This window comes from Ips typographus, linkage group LG3 (assembly GCF_016097725.1).
Source record: "Ips typographus isolate SLU linkage group LG3, UJ_Ityp_2.0, whole genome shotgun sequence".
Lineage (NCBI taxonomy): Eukaryota > Metazoa > Arthropoda > Insecta > Coleoptera > Curculionidae > Ips > Ips typographus.
The window spans coordinates 7,295,433-7,321,756 of record NC_138424.1 but is presented as its reverse complement, the minus strand read 5'-3'; the positions used below and the strand labels follow the sequence as shown (position 1 = coordinate 7,321,756).

The 26,324-nt window shown below is 32.9% G+C and overlaps 1 protein-coding gene and 1 long non-coding RNA gene across 5 annotated transcripts in view; one reads left to right on the top strand and one right to left on the bottom strand.

Annotated features, from left to right (window-relative positions):
• Positions 1-26,324, top strand: part of AdamTS-A (ADAM metallopeptidase with thrombospondin type 1 motif A) — a 126,648-nt gene that overhangs the window by 81,418 nt on the left and 18,906 nt on the right. For all 4 annotated transcript variants that reach the window (XM_081975487.1, XM_081975484.1, XM_081975486.1 and 1 more), the window contains exons 4-7: positions 4,074-4,184; positions 7,998-8,149; positions 8,212-8,340; positions 24,873-25,035. In XM_081975487.1, coding sequence (XP_081831613.1) covers positions 4,074-4,184; positions 7,998-8,149; positions 8,212-8,340; positions 24,873-25,035 — 555 coding nt within the window. The remainder of the gene's footprint in view (positions 1-4,073; positions 4,185-7,997; positions 8,150-8,211; positions 8,341-24,872; positions 25,036-26,324) is intronic.
• On the bottom strand, positions 15,182-16,826 carry LOC145726832 (uncharacterized). The gene is made up of 3 exons (XR_014177694.1): positions 16,010-16,826; positions 15,345-15,799; positions 15,182-15,281 (listed from the first exon to the last, which is right to left on the bottom strand). It is a non-coding gene; the product is annotated as an uncharacterized LOC145726832 (long non-coding RNA).

The window sequence follows — 26,324 nt, the reverse complement described above, 5'->3', positions numbered from 1 at the left end:
ATTGGTACTTCACCAGCACAGTAGAATCTCTCAGACTTAACAGTTTTATAAATATACATGGTAATTTATACTGAATTATATTTTTACATATTATAGCTTGGGAGAATTATACAATATTCCTCATAACTTGTTGATGCATCAATTTCCGCGAATGTTACTTGGGGTTTATTTTTTTAACTCTATGAATATTCAGAGATGCCAACCGACGTCATTTTCAGTCGATTCTAACGAAATGAAAAATGTCAAATTTGCATAATATTTCGTTTAGATTTCAAATGTGTCAGAAAGTTTGCTGCGGGTCGAGTGCATTCTGAATTTGCATCGCATTCCTTTGCGTCAGCTTTCTAGAAGGATTAGCATCGCCGACACGTTTCTGAAGAAAATATTCCTAGAAGGTGCCCTATTTGCTGCCAACAAGTCACTTCTAAGCAGGAGCAGGTATTTGACTAAATTTTAGCCGAAGTTTCTCGTAAATTTACTGAGTAACTAAAATTGCAATATTAGATTTGACCTCAACATCGGTTAACGGCATAAAATTTTAATCAGTTCAGTTTATTTTTGGCAATATATATAGTAGTCTGGTCAAATTGCAGTATTTTTGAGCCAGAGCCAGCCACTTACTATAACACGCTATAATAGTAAAACGTGACTCCATTTTTCTTGGCAAGGAAACGACCGCTAAATGGTTGTCCAGGCACTTGGACAAACTTTCCCATTACAAATCGTCTCGCAGACAGGTTCACACGATTAATTTACAAATTAATACCGTCGATCGTAATTCTAATTATAATTATTCATCCGATACTGCTTTAAATGCAAGAGACCTTTTGTTAAGTAATAATAATACACGAGTCTTAAGGTGTTACATACGGGTGATTAACATTTGTTAAACAAAACCCACGCTTAATTTATTATTATACGCTGTTGTTATTTTGCAATCCATTTTAGGATTCAGCTGAGTCTGTAATTAATTCCGTCGGATATTTGGATTTTTTTTCCAGTGCTTTTGTTAGTATACGTGTTTACAACAATGACACGCCCGCTTTATATGTCAATGTGAAAGCTGAGTAGTGCATTTTTTGTCTTTTTCACTTGACGGAACTGATAAATGTTAAATAGAGAAAGCTAATGAGTGCTCATTACAACGAAAATTGTTTTGAATAAATGTTAATGTGTATTGTTCATGTTGGTGGCAGATGCGTAGAATTTCTAGTTGTATTTTCTTCAGGTTTGGCACCATTATGATTGCAAATGACTTTTAGTTTTATTTAAACTATCAAGAAATACTAATTTTTGGCCAATGTCAGGATTTAATAATGGTTTGCAAAACAAATCATAAAATTTTTTGTAATTATGTTTTCAGTATTTAATAAAAGACTGTGATTTTTTTGAATAGTGCAAGTTTCTAATTTTCATTGGAAAGAAATCCGGTTATACTCAATATTGATAGAGAATTAAACTTATTTTGAGCATTTGTTATACAACTGCTCGACATTTTCTGTATTTGTGCTTTTCAAAGTTTCCCATAGCAAATAAGGTAAGGTGGTAAGGTACCACTCTAATCATCAAGGGCGTCGGCAAGGGGGAGCAGGTAGGGGCAGCTGCCCCCCCCCCCTTAGAAATTCAAAAAAAGTAATCAATGAAAATGTACAGGATTTTCATAATAAAATAGTCCACACATTTACGAAAAACCGAAGGAGATTATGTTTCAATTGATATAATCAGGAAATAGGTCTCACTGAACAAGTTTCTTGCAATTTTAAGTAAAATACCATTTTCCCATCTTCCATTCCATATCAACATGCCCCCCTCTAGGTCATAGGCTGGCGACGCTCTTGCTAATCATTCATGTATCTGCATATACAGGGTGTTCCACGATAAATGCCAACTAAGGTTAAAGAGAGTTTGGCCGCTAGAGAGCGCCAAAATCAAGAAGAAGGTGGTATTCTGTTTTTTTTTCCTTATGCAAAGAGTATTTATTAGAGTGGTACAGAAATCACTGTTTTGCTTGACTTTGACGCCCATAATCTTTATACCTCTGATCTTTTACCTTACCTAGTAATATTTTGACGTTTAAAGCAAAACGTGTCAAAGACACTGTTTCAGTTTGGGAAGCGTGTATTTGACGCCCTCTAGCGGCTAAACGGACTAAGATACTGCCTCATGCAATCATATTTTTAGAAATCTTAAATTTTTCTCTTTTAAACACGATTTTTCTTGATTTAAAAAATGTAGACAGAATTTGCAAGAAATAGCAACGTCAACTCACTTTGACAACAGTCAAAGTGTTTATGGAATAATTTAAAAAACTTAAAACCAACTAAAACAGTGTTACCACATGAGTACTTTGACTGAAAATTCAAGTTTCTGACGATTTTTCTTGCTTTAAAAAATGTAGACAGATTTTGCAAGAAACGGCAACGTCAACTCACTTTGACAGCCATCAAAATGTTTATTGGATAATTTTGAACTAACACAATGTTGCCATATAGTCATGTGACCACAACTATAGTATTTTTAACCGATTTTCGTTCTTGAAGGTGGAAATTGCAGAAGTCAATTCACATTGACAGCTGACAAAGTGTTTGAATAATTTTAAACTAAAGCAATGTTGCCACATAACTGAGTTTTTTTAATTTCAGCAGTGGCGTTTAGAAGGTTGTCAGTAGCAGAGGTCTGTGGCAGATTCAGAATGGTTCTAGAGGCCTCTGTCAATTTAAAACCACTCTTAGAGGGTTTAAGACACCCTAGTAGAACCCTCTAGCACTTTTTAGAAGGTTCTCAATCGCATTTAGAGCTGTATGGAACTTTCAAAATGGTGCTATAGGCGTCTGGCAATGTAAAACAGTTCTGAACAAATCTAAGACAGTGGTAGAGAGCTCTGGAACTCTTTATAAATTTCTAGTAGCATGATGAGGTCTTAGAAGCCTCTGATAAAAATTTAGAACCACTCTGGGAAGGTTCAAGACACTTGTAAAGGCCTCTGGTACTTTTTAGAAGGTTCTCAATAGCATTTAGAGTCTATGGAACTTTCAAAATAGACCTAGAGGCTTCTGGCAATTTAAAACAACTCTTGGACGGTTTAAGACACTTGTAAAAGCTTCTGGCACTCAGTATTTTGGACACAGAACTGCTTTATATGAATTTTATATAACCACTCTGTTTATTTAAGAAACTGATTTCGATCAAGTATGGAAATTGAAAATTTGTCATACAAAGACAATAAAAGTGTTTTTCAAATGAAAACAAATTAGTCACAAGATTTATGTCACTTTTATTTAAAGAAAGTTTACTTTAAGAAATTATCCTTTGTATGTATAAATAATATTTATAATAATTTTTCAGTTCGTCAAACAAATAATATTTAGCTGAAAAATCATAAAAGATGTTTTATATTATAGACAGACACATAAAAGAGAAGTATCTTTGAGAAAGCCCATATATCTGACATCTGGCATAGTTTCGACAATTCACCTCATATATCCAATAATAATCATACAACTAACGTAATCAATTGCATGAAAATTACATATATTATTATTAAATACCACTCATGCTGAGCTGTTTATTTAATCTGTCAGTTAGACCTGAAATTCCCGTGGTGATCTCCAATAACAGATTAGTCGGAGAGATATTGCAGAACATCAAAATACAAGAGAAAAAAATATAACATATTGCTTAAAAATCGCTATATTGTAACATTAATTTAACAGTTATTGTTTAATAAAGACATAGTTTTTTTTACCGGTACCTACTTGATCGTTTGTTTCTCTTTACGCTCATCGCCTAGCCTTGATTCTTGAGCGTGATGACCCATCATCAGAAGAACCAGCATTAAAAATGCCTTTATAATTATGTTGTCGATGGTAATTTGTCCGCTGACCGGTACTACAATGGGTAGTTACAAGATTAATTATGGTACTAGTGTGCAATACGCACGCTTTTGTTATTGGTTTTTATTGCAAGTTAATGCGAAGTCGTACCAATAACTTGCATTGGTTTTTCAACGTCATCTACATAATTTACAAATAAATACAATACAGAAATATCATTATGGTTTGTTTCTTTTGCAGAGTTGCTTGAAAACAGCCACTTGGACGAAGGTCTGGGTAGCCAGGAGGCCGTGCTTGTTAAACCGTTAAAGATCAACCCTGATGATGAACATCAACCAATTGGCCCATTAGGTAAGTTCAGTAAATTATTAATAAAGAAGATACTAGCCGCAGTGATTGGCAAAAGTCCAGATAGCCTTGGACCAATTATGATACGATTTGTTTACTCAATTTTGCCTCTCAGACCCATCATTCAGCGATCAGATAGGAGCAACGCATCAATTACTAATTTGTTTAGACGACCTGTAACAACTGGAATTCCTCTCATTATAAGCAGTAAAGGGGAATCGTTTCGATATCTAGATTGATCACTGATTAGTTAAGGTTGGTTTATTTGTTTTGGCAGTTTTTTTAGCGTCGAATTACGGCATTTTTAAAGTTCGACCCAAACAAATTAATTGGAAATTTTCTTTTTTTAGTTTTCTATGTAAAGTTGTCTCAAGGTCTAGAAAACCTTGCTACTGACCTGCAATAAATAGTTTGAACGTTAACCTCCAAAACTTTATTTAGGAGTACTAGGTCGATTGTGAATAGAAATTGAGGTAATACTACATTAAAAAGTGATATCAAGTTTGATATTCTAAATGAGACACTCTGTATATTATTATATTGTATCATTCGGTCCGCTATTTAATTTTAACTATTTTTTGTATAATTCTAATGGTTTGCAAGGTTTAAAAGGGCACTAATTATATTTTTTCCTTGAAACATAGCTCCAATCAAATTTTTATTACTAGGCTTCTGGGATTAGTAGAAAATGTAAGTATGAGATAGAGTGAGTGAGAAAATTTGTTGCTCATTATACAGGGTTTCTCAAGATTAGTGAATTTTTCGCTAAACATAAAAATTATAGAAACTTGACTATCTGGAGACAGTAAAAAGCTTTCCAACTTTGTATGACAATAATTTGACAACTCAAAGACAGTAAGAAGCGTTGTTTCCCGCGACATCCAGAAACCTTTTGGCGCTAATTTGGCTATCTAAAGACATTAAAGAAATTTGTTTCTTAAATTAAACGCTCTTCAGCTTTTTCATTTGACTTTCAATATTGATTTCACAACCAAAAGTTTTTAGGAAAGCTTCCAGGCAACAATTCTTACTATTTACAGACAGGAAGATGCCTTCTGACTGTAATTTGACAACTTAAAGACAGTAAGAAGCTTCCTGATTACAGTAAATGCTGCCCAGCATCACTTTGACAACTGAAAAAAACATTGCAAAGCTTTCGGGTAGTAAAACCGTGTCAAAAATCGTTTGGACTATTCAAAGACAGCGTAAAGTATTCTAACACTTTAGACACAACAAAAATGCTTTCTGCACTATATTTGACAATTCCAAGAGGGTAAAATGCTTCCGTAAAACGATTTTGACAACTAGACGACAGTAAAAAGCTTCCAGATTTTATTTGACAACCCAGATTCTGTAGAAAGGCTTTTATACAGCAATTATGACAATTCTTAGATAGTGGAATACTTTTTGGCTGTATTTGACATTCCACAGAGAGTAAGCAAGCTTTGATGCAGCGTTTTTGAAAATTCAAAGCAACTAGGATGCATTCTGGCTTCAATTTGACGAATTTCAGACAGTAAAATGCTTCCTGCTTGTATTTGACAACTAAGAATCTTTAGAAAAGATTCTGGATAGCGATTATAATAATTTTAAAACAGTAAAAGGCTTTCTGGTTTTATTTGACAACCTAGACTCTCAGCGAAGGCTTCGAGATAGCAATTATGACAATTCTAAGACAGTTAAATACTTTTTGGCTGTATTTGACAATCTACAGAGAGTAAGCAAGCTCTGATGCAGCATTCTTGACAATTCAAAGCAACTAGGAAGCATTCTGGCTTCAATTTGATGAATTTGAGACAATAAAATGTTTCCTGCTTGTGTTTGACAACCAAGAATCTTTAGCAAGGCTTCTGGACAGCAGTTATGACAATTTTGAAACAGTAAAAAACTTCCTGGTTTTATTTGACAACCTAGACTCTCAAGGAAGGCTTCTAGATAGCAATTATGACAATTCTAAGACAGTGGAATACTTTTTTACTGTATTTGACAATCTACAGACAGTAAACAAGCTTTGATGCAGTATTTTTGACAATTCAAAGTAACTAGGAAGAATTCATTTCTTCAATTTTAAACAGTAAAATGGTTCCTGCTTGTATTTGACAACCAAGAATCTTTAGCAAGGCTTCTGGACAGCAATTATGACAATTCTAAGACAGTGAAATACTTTTTGGCTGTATTTGACAATCCACAGAGAGTAAACAAACTTTTATGCATTTTTGAGAACTCAAAGCAACTAAGAAGCATTATGGTTTCAATTTGACGAATTTGAAACAGTAAAAGGCATTCTAATTTTATTTGACAACCTAGATTCTTAAGGAAGGCTTCGAGATAGCAATTATGACAATTCTAAGACAGTTAAATACTTTTTGGCTGTATTTGACAATCTACAGAGAGTAAGCAAGCTCTGATGCAGCATTCTTGAAAATTCAAAGCAACTAGGAAGCATTCTGGCTTCAATTTGATGAATTTGAGACAATAAAATGTTTCCTGCTTGTGTTTGACAACCAAGAATCTTTAGCAAGGCTTCTGGATAGCAGTTATGACAATTTTGAAACAGTAAAAAACTTCCTGGTTTTATTTGACAACCTAGACTCTCAGCGAAGGCTTCGAGATAGCAATTATGACAATTCTAAGACAGTTAAATACTTTTTGGCTGTATTTGACAATCTATAGAGAGTAAGCAAGCTCTGATGCAGCATTCTTGACAATTCAAAGCAACTAGGAAGCATTCTGGCTTCAATTTGATGAATTTGAGACAATAAAATGTTTCCTGCTTGTGTTTGACAACCAAGAATCTTTAGCAAGACTTCTGGATAGCAGTTATGACAATTTTGAAACAGTAAAAAACTTCCTGGTTTTATTTGACAACCTAGACTCTCAAGGAAGGTTTCTAGATAGCAATTATGACAATTCTAAGACAGTGGAATACTTTTTTACTGTATTTGACAATCTACAGACAGTAAACAAGCTTTGATGCAGTATTTTTGACAATTCAAAGCAACTAGGAAGAATTCTGGCTTCAATTTGAAACAGTAAAATGCTTCCTGCTTGTATTTGACAACCAGGAATCTTTAGCAAGGCTTCTGGACAGCAATTATGACAATTTTGAAACAGTAAAAGGCTTCCTGATTTCATTTGACAACCCAGACTCTCTAGAAAGGCTTCTGTACAGCAATTATGACAATTCTAAAACAGTGAAATACTTTTTGGCTGTATTTGACAATCTACAGACAGTAAACAAGCTTTGATGCAGCATTTTTGACAATTCAAAGCAACTAAGAAGCATTTTGACTGCAATTTGACGAATTTGAGACAGTAAAATGCCCCCGGAAAACGATTTTGACAGCTGAAAAATAAAACAGATTGGAAAAAATTTCAAATTTTGTTTTATAATCAAAAGCTCTTGATAAGGCTTACAGGCACCAAATTCAAAAGGCGTTAATAACTTTTTTGACAAATCGTACATCGAACAATTCTCTTTTAAGCTTTAAAGACTTTAAATGTGGTTGATAAATCCCAAAAAGTGATATATTTAATAAAACTGATTGATAACACCTAAAATCCAGGATACGCGTCGCAGTACAAATGACACAATAACATATGTATCATCTGCCTACTGACAAAAGGTTTAAATAAGGTTTTCTCGGTAAAAAATTGGATGTTATTCGTATTTTGATATTGTAAAATCAAGATCATTTAAATATACCAAATCCAATAAAAGACGTATGAATTTTGAATTATACGTATGTTTCTAATTTTCTAAAACATCTGTAACTTACTGAGAGCGCTCTGAAATTTTTTTTTATTGGATTTCAGATGTACCTATAGAACGTCATGACAGTGGTCATTTCAGGCATCAATCGGCCGAAATTTGGGATCCACATCCAAAATACGAAATTGACGCTTTTAATCGTAAGCTTCTTCTTCAGCTGGAGCAAAACAATCAATTTCTAGCGCCTGAACTACACGTAAGCCATTTGCACGAATGAAATACAATCGCTGTATTACTAATTGTATTTTTTTGAACCAGATCGTGACCCACGGCAAGGATTTCGCACATTTACGGCCTCATGACCCCAAAATATCGGGTTGTTTCTACACGGGGAAGATTCAGAACGACTCAAATTCAGCGGTGGCAGTCAATCTTTGTCACGGAATGGTAAGTTGAGATTTTCAGTAATAAACGGAACTTGTTTCGCAATTTGTCGGGCCGATTCCCCGAAACTTTTGTGCCAGGTCAAATGTTAGCTTCGGTCAGCTAAAATTGAAAGTGCAACAGCTGATTTTGCTGATTTGAAGTCGACCGTGGCAAGGCCGACAATATCAGGTGATGTTCTGGTCCGGTATTCTTGAATTGTCTAGGTACGTGAAATTGAAAGGTTTTTGTATAATTTTTGGAAACATACATTAAATCAAACAACAATTCTGTTTTTAAACTTGGCGTTACATAAATGAAAATACCGGACATTTATTCAACAGTTTATGAAACATTTGACATAGACTAATACTTGGCCATCTAACACAGTAAATAACATTCCGTGCCAACCCCCACAAATTCTTTAAAACAAATTAGATTAGCAGAAATTCTTGTGAAGAACATTTAACACCTACCAGCAACAACATGCCAATAATATAACTGGTTTAAATATTCAATTAATTAATGATTGTATCATAATAATAGTTTTTAATTTGTTGTAGATTTGGCCCTGAGTCGAGGAATTTCAATTCTCACTTTCGATTTCTGGCAAAATGTTAACCGCATAACTACAGTTATAAAACAAATTGCACGACAATAAAACACTTTATTATTTATTATTATTATTTTAATTAAAGTAGTTTAGTAAACGAACAATCTCGATTTTACACTCTCCAACTTAATAATAGCAACTTTCACGGTTTTTACAAGTAGCTGAGTTTTGTATAAAGCTTAGCTTTGTTAAACTTGGGCTTAAGCTACTAACATACAACCTACATTTAAGCTATTATATTTTTCGTAACACCCTTGGCACATACTTAGGTATAAACATTTATTTTTTTAAATAATTTTGCATGTGCAATAATGAATTTTTTAATTTTTTTTATTAATTTTTTTGGATACTAGCCAAAGATACCAACTTAAATTTGAAATTGATATCTTCATTTCACTGTCGTTTATTGCTTTTTCATTGCCTTGTTGTTTAAATGTTTGTCACTTTAATTTTTTATTGTCGTAAATTAAGTTGGTCACATAAACTTTTAACGGATTTGTGAATTTAATTTTGGCCACTTCAAATGGTCTATTTCAGTTTCGCATATTGACAACAGTAAGGTTTATGTTCGTCGCTATATGTGGCTAAAGATATTAAATAATAATGGGATTTATTGATAATTATAAGAAAATAATGTTAGAAATTTCTGGTTGCTTTTTTTAGCAGTAAAACTTTTTGCAACCATTTACGAATTTACATATTATTGTGCTTCCAATGCCTCCTCATTCATAAATAAAACTAATGACTTTTTGAGATAACTGCTGTTAAAGACAATATCTTAAAAACTGTTTAATTTCTTTATTATTCTAAAACATTAGTACTACTACTGTAATTAAATCTAATGACTATTCATGATTCTAAATAAAAGTAAAAGCCTAATGTAGCTACAAAGTCAAAATTGTGATTATCACTTCAAAATATTTAGGCTTTTAAAACCAAGAGTTTATCCAACCTATTGATCCTGTCACTCTGTTTGGTTGAAGCGTCAGTTAACTGTCAATTAAATTTTAATTCGCGTAATACCGAAAAATTAAAGATTTAATCCCAATGTCAGGTTTTAAACGCTGATAAAGCCACTTAAAACAGGTCCTGCAAATTGGATTAAAAGCGATTTTGTTGAACATTAACACGAAAAGTGCACAAAGGGCCGATCACACCGACATATTTAAGGGCACCCTAACCTAGGTTTTAATTTGACTATGACAGGTAGCTCCTGCCTTAAATGGTATCTTAAAATTATAATCATTTTTACATGACATCAATCCATATCACATTTTTAATCACCGACATACGTTTGTTTATATAATGCTAAGGGTTAAATTTCAGACCCTTAGTTATCATTACCTAATTTGATTCAATATAATAAATGAAGAAAATGATTCACACTGAAAAATGAATTTTCAATGTTTTCCTCTCATTTGAATCCTTGCTAGAAAAAAATCGAACATAGATACGTTGATTGTAGTGGCCATTCAGTAGAACTCAGCAATTTAGAGAATTATCAAGCACTTACGACATGATGATATGACAGAGCACCACCAATCATTTGGAATCACATTTTATTCACAGTCGCCTAATTGAATTAATTAACTAATTTGTAATTTAATCTAATTTACTACTTTTTTGGTTAATTTTTAATAAATGTCTAGTTTGGTATGGATCTTTCATACAATAAAAGATGTAAAAACATTACTGTTTATAGACAAAACAAAAATATTCAGACAGAAATTAATAACACTCCTGTTTACCTTTATAAATATAAACCTAATTATTTTCATTATAATATTAACTAAAAATAAACATACATCTCTTTCATCAGCTTACCAAATACTAATTGATTATTAATAATAATTACTTCAACTAATTAATTGTCACCATTTTTAATAAAATATTAATGATTTCTCATAAATTGAAAAGATTGTACTAATTGGTTGGCCATTACAAGCGAATGTAATTTAGTTTAAGCGGATTAAGTTATTAAAATGTTGAAAATATCAGCAACTAGTTGACTGAATAACTAAAGAAGCTGCAAATATTCATTTGAGAGCTGAAATCGGTTGTTCAGTAACAAAAAATTACTTTGTAAATGGTAATTAAAGTCCCATTATTGGTTTTGTCTTGAAAATAAGGATTTTTTCTAATTTTGGCATATAAAGTGACACTTTTCAAACCTGATTAGAGTGACAAAACGTTTTACTTTATGTAACTAGTTACATAAAGTATCAGTTTATGTAACTAGTTATGAAAAGTTCATTTCATCACTCCCTGTTTTTATGCATTTCCGTAGAAACATATGGGCGACATCCATCATAACATGTCGTTGTCACAGTTTATACTAGGTGCTATGAAAGTGAATATTTGTGTTAAATCACTTTAAAAGATGGTTTTTACCGCTTTTTGGTCAAAATTAGAAAAAATTATGTATGCAACACGTTTCGAAAATGTCTTATTGTGAAACTCATCCAATTCGTTACACAAAATCGATCTTTTCGTAACTGGTTACATAAGTAGCTATTTTTGCAAGAAAATAAAGAAAATTTATTTATTTAATTTATAGAAAAGGTACATTTTTGTAGGGATGTCAAGTTTTTACCATTATAGTTAGTTTTAGTAGGATTGTATGTAGTTATTAAGAAAATTAACAGTATTACTTGATGAACTTCAAAGGAGGTGAAAAAGGTGGTACGTGGAGGTAGAAGGTGGGAAAAAAGGTTTTTTTGTTTTTGGTTGTTGATTGTCAAGAGAGACTTTTTTGAGAGCTCGAAAGTCAGTTTTCTAAAAAATTCGGGCAAAAATCAGACTATTGAAGATCAGGAGATCTTAGAAAGTTGTTTCCTTCCGGAACGGAAGTTACTGAGTGTAATACCGAGTGCTACCAGCAATTGTACCGTCTAGTCCACGTTATGACATGGAGCAGATTGTGATAGAGGACCTATTCCAGAATTGGTTAAATCGATAACCGAGGAGGTCTCCCGGCTGTTACCGAGATACAGCCTTTGCAGTTAAAAATCCACCTCAACGGAAAAGAAGAAGATTGGTCAACTGACGGTTTATTTTGGACAATTTGGACTCTTTGACGAAGAGTATTAGTTGTAAGTAGTTTGTAATTTTTTGTATTAAAGATATTTGTAGTTTCAATGATATATTTAGAAGCAGGATTTTTAGGTAGAAAGTAAGTTAGATAGGTTTAGTTATTTACCTTAAAAATAACTTGGCATCCCTGTAATAGAATTTTTATTCAAGCTTGTTTATTTAAATTTTCTTTATTTACTAGAATATTAGAATGAATGGTCAGGGTGAATCTAATGCCAATTATGACGATATTATCATGCAACTAGGAGGTGAGGGAGATTTGAGTAAATCTCATCTTCAGGATAATAATAATCATGACAGTATGATCAGTTTCAGGCTCTTGCAAATTGATTTTTACAAAACTTACAGTTTCTTTGTGATGATAAATGACTGTAGTGGTTTAGTTGTATGGTAAGCCCATCAAATCAATCAAAACCACGTAGGTTTACACTACCTAATTAATTAAAACCTAAGCAAGACAATTATTACTAAAATATTTATGAAAATCAGGGTATTTGGAGCTTCCCACGTTCCCTACCAAAAACACAAGCAATTTTCGAAGACGGGGTCTGAAGGCAATTAGTTCCTGCCACCGATTGCATCGATCATTATTTATCACACAAGAAAAGAATTATAAAAGGTGTAATGGCGTGGGTTAGATGCTAGATGTGTATACCACCTAATGATGATGGATTAATGCAGGAGATCGGGTTACCTTGGCGTGTTTCAATGTTTTTTATGTGGTTTGCAAAGCGGTAGCGACAATTTAAGGGGATTAGCCTAAAGATGTGTGTGTTTTGTCAAACTAATCGTTCCGATCAAGAACCAGAGGTGTGGAGTTCCCACGTTAAACCAGTAATTAGCTGTTTTTTTAATCTCTTTAGTTACGGAACCCAAATGGTGATGAAGAAACCGTTCATAAATATTTTCTTCCTTAAATCAGCTAGCTCAATTTGTGGTGCATAATTTTCCAAATTGCTTTTTAATCTAAACCGACATTGATAGCGTAACTAACATGGCGAGACATGAACTACTGAAAATGCAACTGGCAGGTTGGTCCGAAAATACTAATTCCGCATGCCTACCTACTACTATGTATTTTTTACTAAACGAGAGCCAAGAATTTTATGCAGTTAGTGTATTACCGAGATAATAAATTAGCTAATTAAAGTGGTTGTAAATCGGCCAAACCAGGAACCGATTTATCTTTGAAGGAACCTCGAGGGTAATTAAGCCGTTTTGTCTCTTTTAAGTCGATCCGAGAGAAAATTGCTTTGAGCTACTAATGTTCAGTTTTGGATTGTACTATAAACTATAAATTATAAAAGTTCAAACATTTACAAACGCAGTTTTGCTTCTAGAAGCTTTATTTTGGAATTAATCAGTGTGTTTGGTGGTTTGTCTGTTAAAAGGTTTAGTTATAAGAGTTATAAGACTCAGTAGCTCCTCAATTAGCTCCAAAACTACACAAAATACAGAATAACATACAACTTTTTTGTAAGCAAAACTACAAAATCGTTGAATCAAAAGAGTTTTTCCTGATGCATTGTCATATACAATATCTGTAAGAAACTGTCATCGCCAGCTGTTGGTAGAACAAAATTAGACTAGAACAACCTCCTACCATCCTTTTCAGATAAAAAAAATTAGTTTTTACGTGTAATTTAGATGACATCTTCATTGACAAAGCTGTCTGGTAAATTGACGTTTGAAAAATGGCATTTTTAGATTTTGAATTTGTCATAGCTCCTAACCAGAATTAATAAATTTAATAAATTAGATAGAGCAAAACGGCTTGGACGTTCTTATCTTAACTATTTGAGATCTGTCATTTTTATAACAGTAAAAAAATTTAAAAATCAAACTAAACCCTTATCAGATCAGGAGCTATGACACTCCAAAATCTAAAAATTTATTTTTTTTAACGTGGATATTTCGAAAACCGTTGCAAATAAATACAAGTTTTGATACATGAAATAAAAATTTGAAATCGATAGGAGTAATTAAAAATATACAGGGTGTTCCATTTATAATAATCAAGTTGGTACCTACTTACGGTGAAACTGGAGCTATGGTTCATTTTTTTCCCGTGGCGGTTACGTCATCAAGTGCTCCGCCATATTGAAATTTACGCACGTCGTTTATTACAAGCTAGGCTATCCACCTTTTTAATCACCTGTTTGGACGTTGCCGTATTGACAAATTCCTTCTTTAAACCTCACAATATGTATCTTTCATTAAGCAATTATAAATGAAAATGAGAAAACTATATTGTTTTGAAAAAAAAACATTCTAAGAATCTCACATATTTTGTATGCAATAAAAGCTTCTTTTTTTTCGAAATCTGTATAATTTATCGGTCCGTTTCTTACTGCAACAAACAATACACCAGGTTCACATCTGCTCGTGTAAGATGTGGTAACATAGGGCACAGTCCCAACTGACAGTCGGCTAAACATTCTAAACAACATTTTGAGGTTAGGAATTTTAAAAAGTTGAAAAACACCAAAAACTACAAACAGAAGAAATAAAAACTTAATTTAGGGTTGTTTAAGTTTATTAATTAGTGTTGTTATTGCGAGACCTTTGTAGAATTTAAGATTTTTCTTCACCAAACTCGAAAACTTGCAACATTTGGTGGTAAACAAAGGCCGAAAGTTCCAATCAAACTTTGGCTTGGGAACAACAACCACATTCAATTTAAATTATCTGGAAAGAACATCACAGATAGGTGCATTCAAACGAGTCATTAACAGCCCAATACCAACGTTTCCAGAATTATTCCATAAAATTTGCAAGAAAGGAAAGGCAATGTGTGTATCCTGGGGACTATTAAATCCTAAAGCAGTGTTTTAACTTATAACAGAATTGTTGGTGTTTTAAGAACTTACTTCTTGGTTTTGTGATATAGATTGCTTATTTATTTCGTTTTGTAAATTTACTCAGCTTTAAATACATATCAATTTGGTTTTGTTGTGTGATTTATTTAACATGTTTTTTCAATTTCAGTTCAATTTGTTGTAAGAGCAGGTAGGTACCTCAGTTAAAGAAATCTAATTTTATGATTGTTTATGAAGAAAACTAGACTTCTTAGATAAAAAATAAACTTAGTGTAGAGTGTACTTTTTAAAGATTTTATTTGTATATTTCATAATGTGTAAATAATACAATTAAAATAGTAATTTATCCTACTATCTGATGTAAAAGTATTTAACAGTAGCACCATCTGTTTCTAGCCTTATAGTCAGAGAAGGTACGGCAAAATGTATAAGGGCCAATTCTGCAAAATAATGGCATTTGATCAAATTTATGTATTAAGTAACTTGTAACTTTCTAATATTACCTGAAACTTATTAGAAATTTTTTTTTTCAACGCTCTGCATATGGATTTTGACAACACCATTATAACCGTAGCTTCAAACACCTTTTGTTTAGAGTCTTTTAGAGCAATTGATAATGGGACTTTTTAAATTTGGACCCTTTCAAAGCATGATAAGCAAACTCCAGATTAGGCAAATAAAGGTACCTGAAACATAAGCTATTTAGTATTAGCAGCTCATTAATACCTCTACCAGAGTCCTTTTGTCAGCTTCTGCTAAATACACCTTTACTCTATATCCATGTTTCTTCGAGAACCACTGGCTTGAATAAACTTGGTTTTTGTAGTGTTCTTGTAAAAATTCTTCTTGGGAGTAAGTAAATATATGGGTTGTTTCATTGTGACAGAGTTTTCTATTAGAAAAGGCATCCTTTTCTGTTCCACAAACTCTAGTTCCTTCAGAATGTTTCACTGGGCCCCTTGAGAGTTGTAAAGTGTATTAAGAAGGTGGAATTTTCAAAACTGACTACCGAAACACACACATTATCTAGTCTCACACGTAGTATCGCAGTTAAAAACAAGTTAAATCAAAATACTCCTTAAAATATTGTACAATTTACATCAAAAATAAAAAATGTCTCTTTGTTTACTTTTTGTCAAGAATGGCTTATGGAAATTTTAAAACTTACATATCGGTAGTTCTTCTTATATCGATCGGTATTTTTCGTCGTGGGACACATTGTATTTTGAGCTACACTGATTTGATTACTTTTCAAGCATGTTTTGTACCTCCATGGAATTGTACTTCACAGTTTCCAGGTTTAGGACAAAGCTGTAACTGGCGGCCAAATGTCATAACTGTCAAAATTCCACTTATAAAGCAATAATATGCGTTTGGTATTGTTTATACTATTTTTACTGGATTTTAAGATTATTTTCTGTCTGTTATTTTCAGTAACGTTTTTTCTGTCAAATTTAAAAATAGGCTTAAGGTAAAAAACAGAAAGACAAATGTCAAAAATGCACTAATACAGGTATGTTATATAAATATTTAAAGCGACTACTATTTACACAAAAATGTTAACAATTTCTTATTATGATGTTCATTTACATAATCCGCATTCACCGTTTCTGATCAAAATCTGATTCTGTAAATCTCTCGTATCAGCTCAAGTTTGAGGTGGTATGCCCATATCTTTATATCGTTGTTGAAACAATTTATTATTCAAAAATCAGTTTTCGATTAATACCGAACGGTACCTCCTCTCGATCCGATCCGGAACATAATGGTACGTATTATAATAATCCATCGAGCGTGCCATTATCGAGTACCTCCCAGCACTCAGCAGGTTCGGTACCTTTCGGTGTTTAATTTAATTTAAATTTGTCATCGTAGATCCACATAGCGAGATAACAAACACTGTTACTAATCTGTTTTACTATAGTACTATAGGCGGATTTTTGCGGATCGATCTCCGAAGCTATTCACTTCCCTGTTGGGTTATTAATCGCGTTTGATTACCGACTAAACGCTTACAAGCATAAATAATCAACCCGACTGCAAAATAAAAGAAGTGCAAGGGAGAAAAACTTGATACCACCCAAGTATGACCGGCCGCAAAAGAAAAACGACACTTCAAGGTTTCAACTGAATCTGAAAACTTCCATTTAAGGCCGTGTACGTACTTTTTTGCACTTAATATCAGCTAGATTGAGTTACCCGATGGGATTAATATGCGATATTCACAACACTAATTGGACGGCGTTAATTAGTGCAGATGCACGTCATCGATCTGCTTTGACAGGTCGCTTCGATCGTTTCCTTGTTGAGGTGCAAGTCAAGTATTTCTTGTAACTAAGGGGTTTTGTTAAGTTTTTCAGTAAAATTCCAGCTTAAATTAATTCTAAGCTTAGATTTGTGGTAAAAACAGGGTGGTTTTATACAGGGTGTTTCAAATAAGCGAGTTATGGATGATTTTTTGAAAAAGTGCACCAAAATTTCGCTCAAATTGGGAATTTCTGCTTTCGAGGAGAGTGGTCAAAGTAAGGCTGTAGGAGCAAAAACAATTCAATATCGATACAAACATTTTACATGAAGTTAGTCTAGAATTTGACGTAGATTCCAAAAATCGAATAAAAAATTATAAGTTTGGTTGGTTGCTTAAAATTTGGGACACCCAAGTTACAAGGATGTTAAAAATTCAATGAATCGCCTTGTCAACTACTCCATTGTATTGTCAATAACTCGGTTATTTTGACAATTATCGGATGGTTCAATATACCAATTTGTAGCCCTTGAAATTCTCTTTTGACCACCCTGTATAACGTTTTTACCGAAAACGTCAAATAACTGAGTTATTTACTGTTAAAACTGAGTTGTTTGACAGTTTTTACTGTGACAGCCCAGAAGGGGGAACATATAGAACATCTGTTCAATTAAATCATATTACTATACCCTTGCATAAATTAATAATATTTTTTTAAAAATTCATATTATTTTGAAAAGTATTGAGGTTAGGTATACAACATGTTTCCAGTAATTTTCCGGAAAAAATTGAAAAGTCTGAAAATTCAAAAATTTTTTTAATAATAATTGTACAAGAATTTAATATTACCTCAAATAAAGTTTAATGTATTTTTAATCATTTACCCTCGTTTGCACCGTCGTTTTGTAAGCCGAGCTTAACATAAGTGTGGGTCAGACTGTGACAGTACAGGTGAAAAAAGTCACACTCTAAACTACACTTAACTTAAGCCATGCTTAAAGTACGACGGTGCAAATGGCGGATAGATGCCTTAAATTTTCTTATTAGAATGCATGATAAGTTTGACAATAACAATGACAAGTTTGACAGTTGTTTTCCCTATCATGGAAAATTTTCATTTAAATATGAAGTAATTTTCCAGTAATTTTTCATTGAAGGGAAGGAAGAAATAAAGAAAAAAGACAGGCCTCTAAATTAGTGGATATTATTTTGGCGTCAAAAGTAGTTTTCTACAAGATTTTAAAGGAAGAAAAATTACAAAAAAAAAGCAAATAGTATTCTCCTCAATTAAAAAATTAACAAAAAAGTAGATAAGTGTAAAGGAGAGAAGAAAGGAAGAATAATTAAAAATATAGTGGAAAAAAGAAGAGTTGATAGGAGAAGAGACGGTTTAGAGTGTTTACAGCTTAAAATAGTATATTCTGAGGCAGAGAAAAAATTATATTCTGTCAGTTTTCAATAAAAAGCAATAAAGATCAACGACGCAACGCGTCAGAAATATAGACGAAAGAAAAATAAAAAATAGAATAAAGAAAGACACAGAATCCCAGTTATTCCCTGTTTTCTGTTTATTTGGAGTCTTCCTGCTTCCTCTTCTAAAAAATAAAGGATATCAAGGTTTACTTTTAGTGGCCACATAATGTAAGCACCGAGTTATACGAAAGTGAGCAAAACTAGGTTAAGGTTAAGAAGAATTTCATTAATTAAACTTCTGATAATTGTCACACGTTTTCAAATATTTTGAAGTTACTTTCCACAGGAAAACGGAATGGATTCAAATCCATGCAGTAATATAAAAATGTTGTCAATTATTATCTTTAACGCCTATTTAGTATGATTTGTTTTCTTAATTAATTAAATTTAAAATAAGCAAATGATAACCTTTTGCATTTCAGCAACTTAATGTAATTTTTCCAGGTGTAACCTGCAAGATCCTTGGTATATAATCAACTTTTGTATATGACAGAAAAAATATGTTAAATACAAGCAGATTCTTTTCATCGATTTAAAATCCAGACGCATAATATCGGCAAATTGAATTTTACTACGCTGGTAATGAAATTAAAAGCACCGATGATTCAGAGTTGAAAACGAAAGTGCTCTAACCTAAACAACTGACCTGCTCGTAAAACGGCCTGGAAAAATTGACAGCTACTTGTAAAAAAAGTAATCGGCCATCGTCTGGCGGGATTATGAGCCTTAATCAAAGCGTCTATCGCCACAATGTGGATACTTTTACCTATTTAACGTAAACGAACGTAAATATTTAGAGTAACGCCGCTTGCGTAATACAGGCCTAAAAAAAATAACCAACGGCGCCCCGAAAATTGCTTTTTTTTGGCAAAAATGCGTCAATTTTGCACAGTTCAATGTTTCAGCAGATGCGGCCAAGAAAAAAATGTTTAGTAGGAATATCATTCTTTTATATTGTTTTTTTATTGATTCCAATAAATTTTATTAATCGATTCGAACGAACAAATGATATCAGTGAACGAATCCAAATACATGTTGTTTCTAACTTATTCGATGGTCAATTATTGTTCACAGTGGGTATCTTGTGATTGGTCAAGAAGCAGCAAGCTGAAAGCTGGTTGTTTTGGCCAATTACAATTTACTCGCTTACGCAAAAGGTGCACATGTAAATTTAGTATTATTCTACATTCACGTCACAAAGAATCTGATCAAAATGTTTTAATAAATTCCCTTCTAGCTCTTCAACAAGTTCTTCTAGGAATGGAATAGAAATAGATCTAATCAAGAAGGTTGAGTCGGAAAATTAGGAGCGAAAAGTACGATTGAGAGGAATTAGAAACGGTTATAGAAAAAGAGTAGAAAAGGAAATAAGCTTCTGAAAATGCTAGTTTTCAGAAGCTTATTTCTAGATGCTCCTAAAGCAGCATAGAAGCTTCCAAAAGCCTCTGGAACAGTTTGAAAGCTTCCGAAATGCTTTTCAACTAGTCTAGAAGCTTTGAAAAGATTTCAACACAGTTTTAAAGCTTCCTTCCGTATGATTCTAGAGCAGTTAAAAAGCTTTCAATAATTTCTAGAACCAACTAAGTCTTTCAATTGCCTCTAAAGCAGTCCAGAACCTTTAATATGCTCTTTAAACTGACTAAAAACCTTCCAGATGCTCTTGAAGTAATCTATAAAAATTTTGAAAGTTTCCAAAACACTATAGAAACTCCAAAAGCTTTCAAAACAGTGTCTAGAAGCTCCCAAATGCTCCTGATGTTTGAAATTTCCAAAAGTCTCTGAAATAGTCTGAAAGCTTTCAATTGTTCCTCATCTCTTCAAAAGCTTTGAAAATATTTAAAAACAGTCTCAAAGCTTCAGTATGATTTTAGAGCATTCTAAAAGCTTCTAGTGATTTCTAGAACCGACTAAGATTTCCAATAGCCTCTAAAGCAGTCCATAACCTTCAATATGTTCTTTCAACTATCCAAAAAGCTTCCAAATGCTCTTCAACTAGTAAAACATTCTAAAATACTCCGTATGATTCTAGAGCAGTTTAAAAGCTTTCAAAACAGTGTTATATGCTCCTGAAGCAGCATATAGAAGCTTCCAAAGGCCTTTGGAACAGTTTGAAAGCTTCCAAATGCTCTTCAACTAGTCTCGAAGCTTTCAAAAGATTTCACTTCAGTCTAAAATCCTCCATATGATTCTAGATCAGTTTAACAGGTTCCAACAATTTCTTTTCTTTTAGTAAATAAATGGATCAGATATGGTGGGTGAAAGATTTGTTGCGAATTTCTACAGAATTAGGTTAGGGCTGTTTTCGAAAGTATGGAAAGCAGTGGAATGGTATGCAATACATACTATTTATTGAGGTGCATCCATTTGGGCAACCAGGTAGATAGTTTGCAAATGAATAACTTTTATCTGTACCCACAACAGGTTTTCCATGCATGCCATTTAAATAAAAATAGGTAAATGTAAAATATATGTTCCAAGGCAAAAAGTATTGATAGCAGATTGTCTTTATGCATAACTAAATGGATTCCAAGTCACTGCTGTTGATCTTCTTAGCATAGGTAGGTAAAATACTTTAATCTTAATTAATGTATTATCTAGACAGGGTAATTCAAATCCGACCCTCACCATTGGGATCTCGGAAAGTATAAGAGATACGAGAAAGTATAAATTGGGGCACAGTTGCTCTATTTAAAGTTAAACCAAATAAAATATCCCAAAAAAACTGAAATTTTGATTTTTTGTCTTTATTTATTTCTATCCCTATTTGAAAAGATATCCCAAAACCGAAATAGTTATTTACCTAACAAGTGAGGAAAGTAGTACTTTCCCGCACGAGACTGCAGACCGCTTTGCGTCGTTCGGGCAAGCAGTTAAAGGGCGGAAAAGACGCTTTCCGCATGTGTTAGGTACAAAATTTTCCTACGAGTATTTATAAAAATATGACATTTTGACAAATGACACTTTACCTCACATATCTACCATTATCCTAAACTAATAAGACAGTTAAAAATAATTTTTAAAATTCAAATATTTTCCAAAAAAATTATGGGGTACCGCCTATAAAAACGTCAAAAAATCAGTTTTTTTTATTTTTTAAGGTCAACCGGTGAGTTGTACGGAAAAATGTTTTATTCAATAAAAAAAGCGTCTCTTTGAGGTCATACATAGTAAAAATTTCACACTGCTCACTCAAACCGTTTTCGAGAGATTTAGCAAAATATCCGTAAAAAGCTAATCAAATTTGACGCGGCTCTAGCGGCCGAACGGGGCAATTTAATAGTGTACGCCCAACGTCACGTGAAAGCTCCATTCATTAGCTACCTACGATCATATGATATGTCTACGGAAAGTTTCAACTAATCAATTCATTTTTGGAAAAAAGCACCGACATTTTCTTCAAATGAAGGGTTTTCTGGTGGTCGTTTTGCTGTAACTGCCGCCAGTGTGTCATTGACTTTAAAATTAAGGCAAATCATAAGTTGTCATACATCACTGAATTCAGAATAAAATGCTGTATTTGATCTTGTACCAATCCAATATGGCGTCCATAACAAAAAAGATAGTTGATGATGACTACCGACAGACGAAACCGTCATCATAAAGCTGATAAAAAGTGGCAGTAAAAATGTTTTTTCGGTTTTGGGATATCTCTGCAAAAGGTTAGAAATAAATAAAAAGAAAAAATCAAAATTTCAGTTTTTTTCGGAAATCTACTTAGAAAATCATAATTTTTAAAACCGTATTTGGTTCAGTTTTAAATTGCGCAACGTGACCCAATTTAAACTTCTTCGTATCTCTTATAGTTTCCGAGATCCCAATGGTGAGCTTGAATTACCCTGTAAGAGAGAGTTTAAGCTATAAAGTGCACTGTTTGGTTTGAGAAATATTTCAGTTTACAGTTTTAGTCTCTGTTTAGTATTGTATGACAAGTTGTGACGTGTAAATGATTAAATCTACTTAAGATGATGACCAAACTGGGAACAGCAGCTCAAATCTGACAGTTTACTTTAACGAAAACGTAAATTGAAAACCAGCTGGACGTGCAGACGTCCAGATGGCGATTTTTTTTATGACGGCCTTGATTATGATCCTTGTTGCCTATCATTGCGAATTTTTTTATAGGTCGGTTACTTGGCGCTCCCGACATTTCGGCTATTTTTAGTCTCGTCGGTTTTTATTGTGTAATCAAAGAAAATCGACTTGAGAAAGCAACAAAATGGGTGAGGCGGACTGCTTTTTTCTTGCCGCATTTGCACAATAACCGAAGGAATTTCAACGAATTCCCATTTTGGAGAAAGAGATTTGAGTTGACGGATGACCCCAATTACAAAAACAAAACGAAAGTTTTCACTGTTTTCCTTTCAGTCACTTAAAACATATTTACAAAACCAGCGCCCACAAATGCGCGTATTAATCGTTTAAGCCGATTATCGCAAAATCCAGGTTAGTTTATACGACCTAAAAACCAAATCAAAGCTTTATTAATCAGCCATAAATTGCCAGCTGTGTTTAGATGGTTCAATGGCAATTCTTCGTCTATCATTAACCTCGTCCATGTTTCGACAGTGATTCACTTTTAGGAACATACGCAATATACGGACACGCGTCTATTTGGATATAAAATTGATTTATGATCAGTATATATTTTTAGAAAATGTAGGAAAGTATGTCTTTGGAAAATTGGTTTTTGTAGAATTTTCAAGTTCAACAAGAATTAATATTTTGCTTGGTAACTCAATTAACTGACTTTATAAAGTAGAATTGATTTTTTTGAACTCCAGTCTTTAACTTAGTTTCGTCTTCTGCCATTTTACTACCTTGCTTATTTAAACCAAACCCAAAAAAAATACAAATTAGAAATAAACCCTTACTAGATAAGCTTAAACAATAATATCTAATTAATACTAAACCACCAGTCCACAGTAGGCTCAGTTATGTTCACCACTTCAACCAATCAATTGAGGAACCATCAGTTTCTTTGAGTGTTCCAATGGTTACATGACATGTAATTTAGACACCCTCCCAAATGAGAATGCTCCAGGATTCTTTTCCAAAGAAAGTACCACTTCCAAGATCCAAATTTCCCAACCAAGTTTGGGATTGTAAAGTTTGAGTCGAGTTTTGCCAGTAATTCCAATAATATACAGCAAATGTGTACTAAAACTGCTACTTCTACGTTCTATACACTATCCTCGACTAATTATTAATCCAAAAACCATAAGTTTTACTTGAAAACTGCAATCCAATTGTGTTTGAATCCGACTTCGAAGGACCATATGATGGGGCCTTTTTATCCCGCAGTTGATCTCCTTAGGAATGTAATTGTTCTCCAACCAGGTTTGTTAATTTACCAATAAAAGAAAACATATCAAAATGAAGATGATGGCATCGGATTGGATTTTATTGCTATCCCGTCTCCACCAACGTTTTACAATGTTTTCTTTAAAACAACCAAAAACCATATATTTTAACATAACTAACTTAACCCTAAATTTTATGACACATGACTTCTTGGCGTTTTTTGCCTTTTGACATTACACTGTTGCCAAAGCTTAATAACCCAACAGTTCCAAGTAATGTAACTCAAGTTTAAACGTGCCTTTTCCACAAATCCACAATTTCCCGAATTTCTTATGCACCAGACTTTGGTGGACAGAATTATTGCAGATGACGACGTTCAGACGGTTTCTCTGATAACATTTACCTTTAAAACCCCTGCTGGAACTGAGAGTGTATCCACTAACAATTTCTTTCTAAAAACGATTGGGAAATACCTTGCAAATGCTGATTCACACCGATAAATATTTAATTTAAGTGTAATTTTAGAAACAATAATACTAAAACAGTATTGAAGAACAACTAATTTGATTTATAAAACTGGTTCGTTTTATAAATTAATTTAATGATTTAGTTCATTGAACGCGTCTTTTACATTTAATTTACTCCAGCATACACATGTTACACACTTTGTTTATTTAAAAGTTATTTGGTTTATTGTATAGAAAATAAATAAATTGTGTTTATAGTGGTACAGATTAAGAGAGTTTAACATATTATTTGCTTATTGTTTTATGGTACTTTTGATTACTATTAACACCAGCGAATAAAGCAGGATGTGTTTGGGGTGTTGGTAATTTTTAAAAGTAACGGTAAATAGAGCCTGAAGGGCAACACGAAACCGCCTTGCCAACTCTTTCGGAAGATGGATATCGGTCCGAAATGTCACATAAATTTTGGATTTAAGTACTACCCTGAAACAGCCCCGCAGAAATTGGAAAGTACATTTTAAAGACAGACAAAATTCTTGTTTCAGACTGGATATATCAGATCGTCCTGGGCCAATTACTACATCGAACCGGCCGAAAACTTTACCAGCGGTTCTTTGGATACCATCTTGCATCGTATCAAAATTGTACCACATGTGACAGCTGAGAGCAATGATATTGCTAAATCTAGTAGGAATTACAGTGAAAATGGTAAAGTACAAACATTATTTTGTCAATTTTGATTGGAAAAGATTTAAAACGTTTAAATAAATTTTCAATTTGTTTTCACTTTCTACAAAATATCACCTTTAGTTGAATTTTTTACAAATGTTTTAAAATAGAAATAACTTTATTACAGCCCATTTATCAAAATCATATTACATTCTTAATAGTAATTTTTTGTGGTTACTTAATTTTACCATTTTTAAGGTATTTAATTTGGGAGTCTTGACAAGTAATCGTTTAGATTAGGTTAGGTTAGTACGAAGGCGTAAAAAGGCCACAGACGTTATTTTTCTTAAATTTTGACTTCAAACTCGGAAATTAACTAAATTCCGACTTCGAACTCAGAAATTAACCAAATTCCGACTTTAAACTCGGAAATTAGTTACATTTTGACTTCAAACTCGGAAATTAACTAAATTCTGACTTTGAACTCGGAATTTAGTTAAATTCCGACTTCGAACTCAGAATTTACATTGTCACATTGCAAAAGCTCTTCAAACCAAATTAGACAAAAATTTTCAGTTTGGCAACATTGCAAACATTCTTCGAAGCAAATTAGTAAAATTTGTTAACTTTGGCAACATTGCTAACACACTTCAAAGAAATTAATCGGACTTGTCAGTTTGGTTACATTACAAACAGTCTTCGAACCAAAATTGTAGAATTTGTTAGTTTGATAACATTGCAAGGATACTTTTGAACCAAATTACCAAATTTTGTCAGTTAGGCAACATTTCAAACAGTCTTCGATCTAAATTAGGAGAGTTTGTTAATTTGGCAACATTGCAAGCAAACACACTTCAAAGAAATTAGTTGAACTTGTCAGTCTGGACAGATTGGAAACACTCTTCAAACCAAAATTGTAGAATTAGTCAGTTTGACAACATTGCAACTAAATTCCGAGTTTGAAGTCGGAATTTCTGAGTTTGAAGTAAAAATTTAAGAAAAATAACGTCTGTGGCCCTTCATTATTCTTCCATACTTCAAATTTCCTACAGAGTCCAAAAATAAAAAGAAAATTAGTTCTAGTAATTTACCCTTAAAAAAATTGCAACTAACCACAACACAAATAAAAAATTGATAAAATTAAATGAATTCATTTCAGAATTTAAAATTGTTTAAACATTTTGCCATATTTACAAGTAAGTAAATGGGACTCAGCTACAGAATTGAAATCTATAAAGTGTTTATAAGTCATTATATTTCGTTAGTTAATGTAGTCGAGTAATTTAGTAGTTAAAGCGTTTTTGTAACTGTTCAATTTTATCATTATG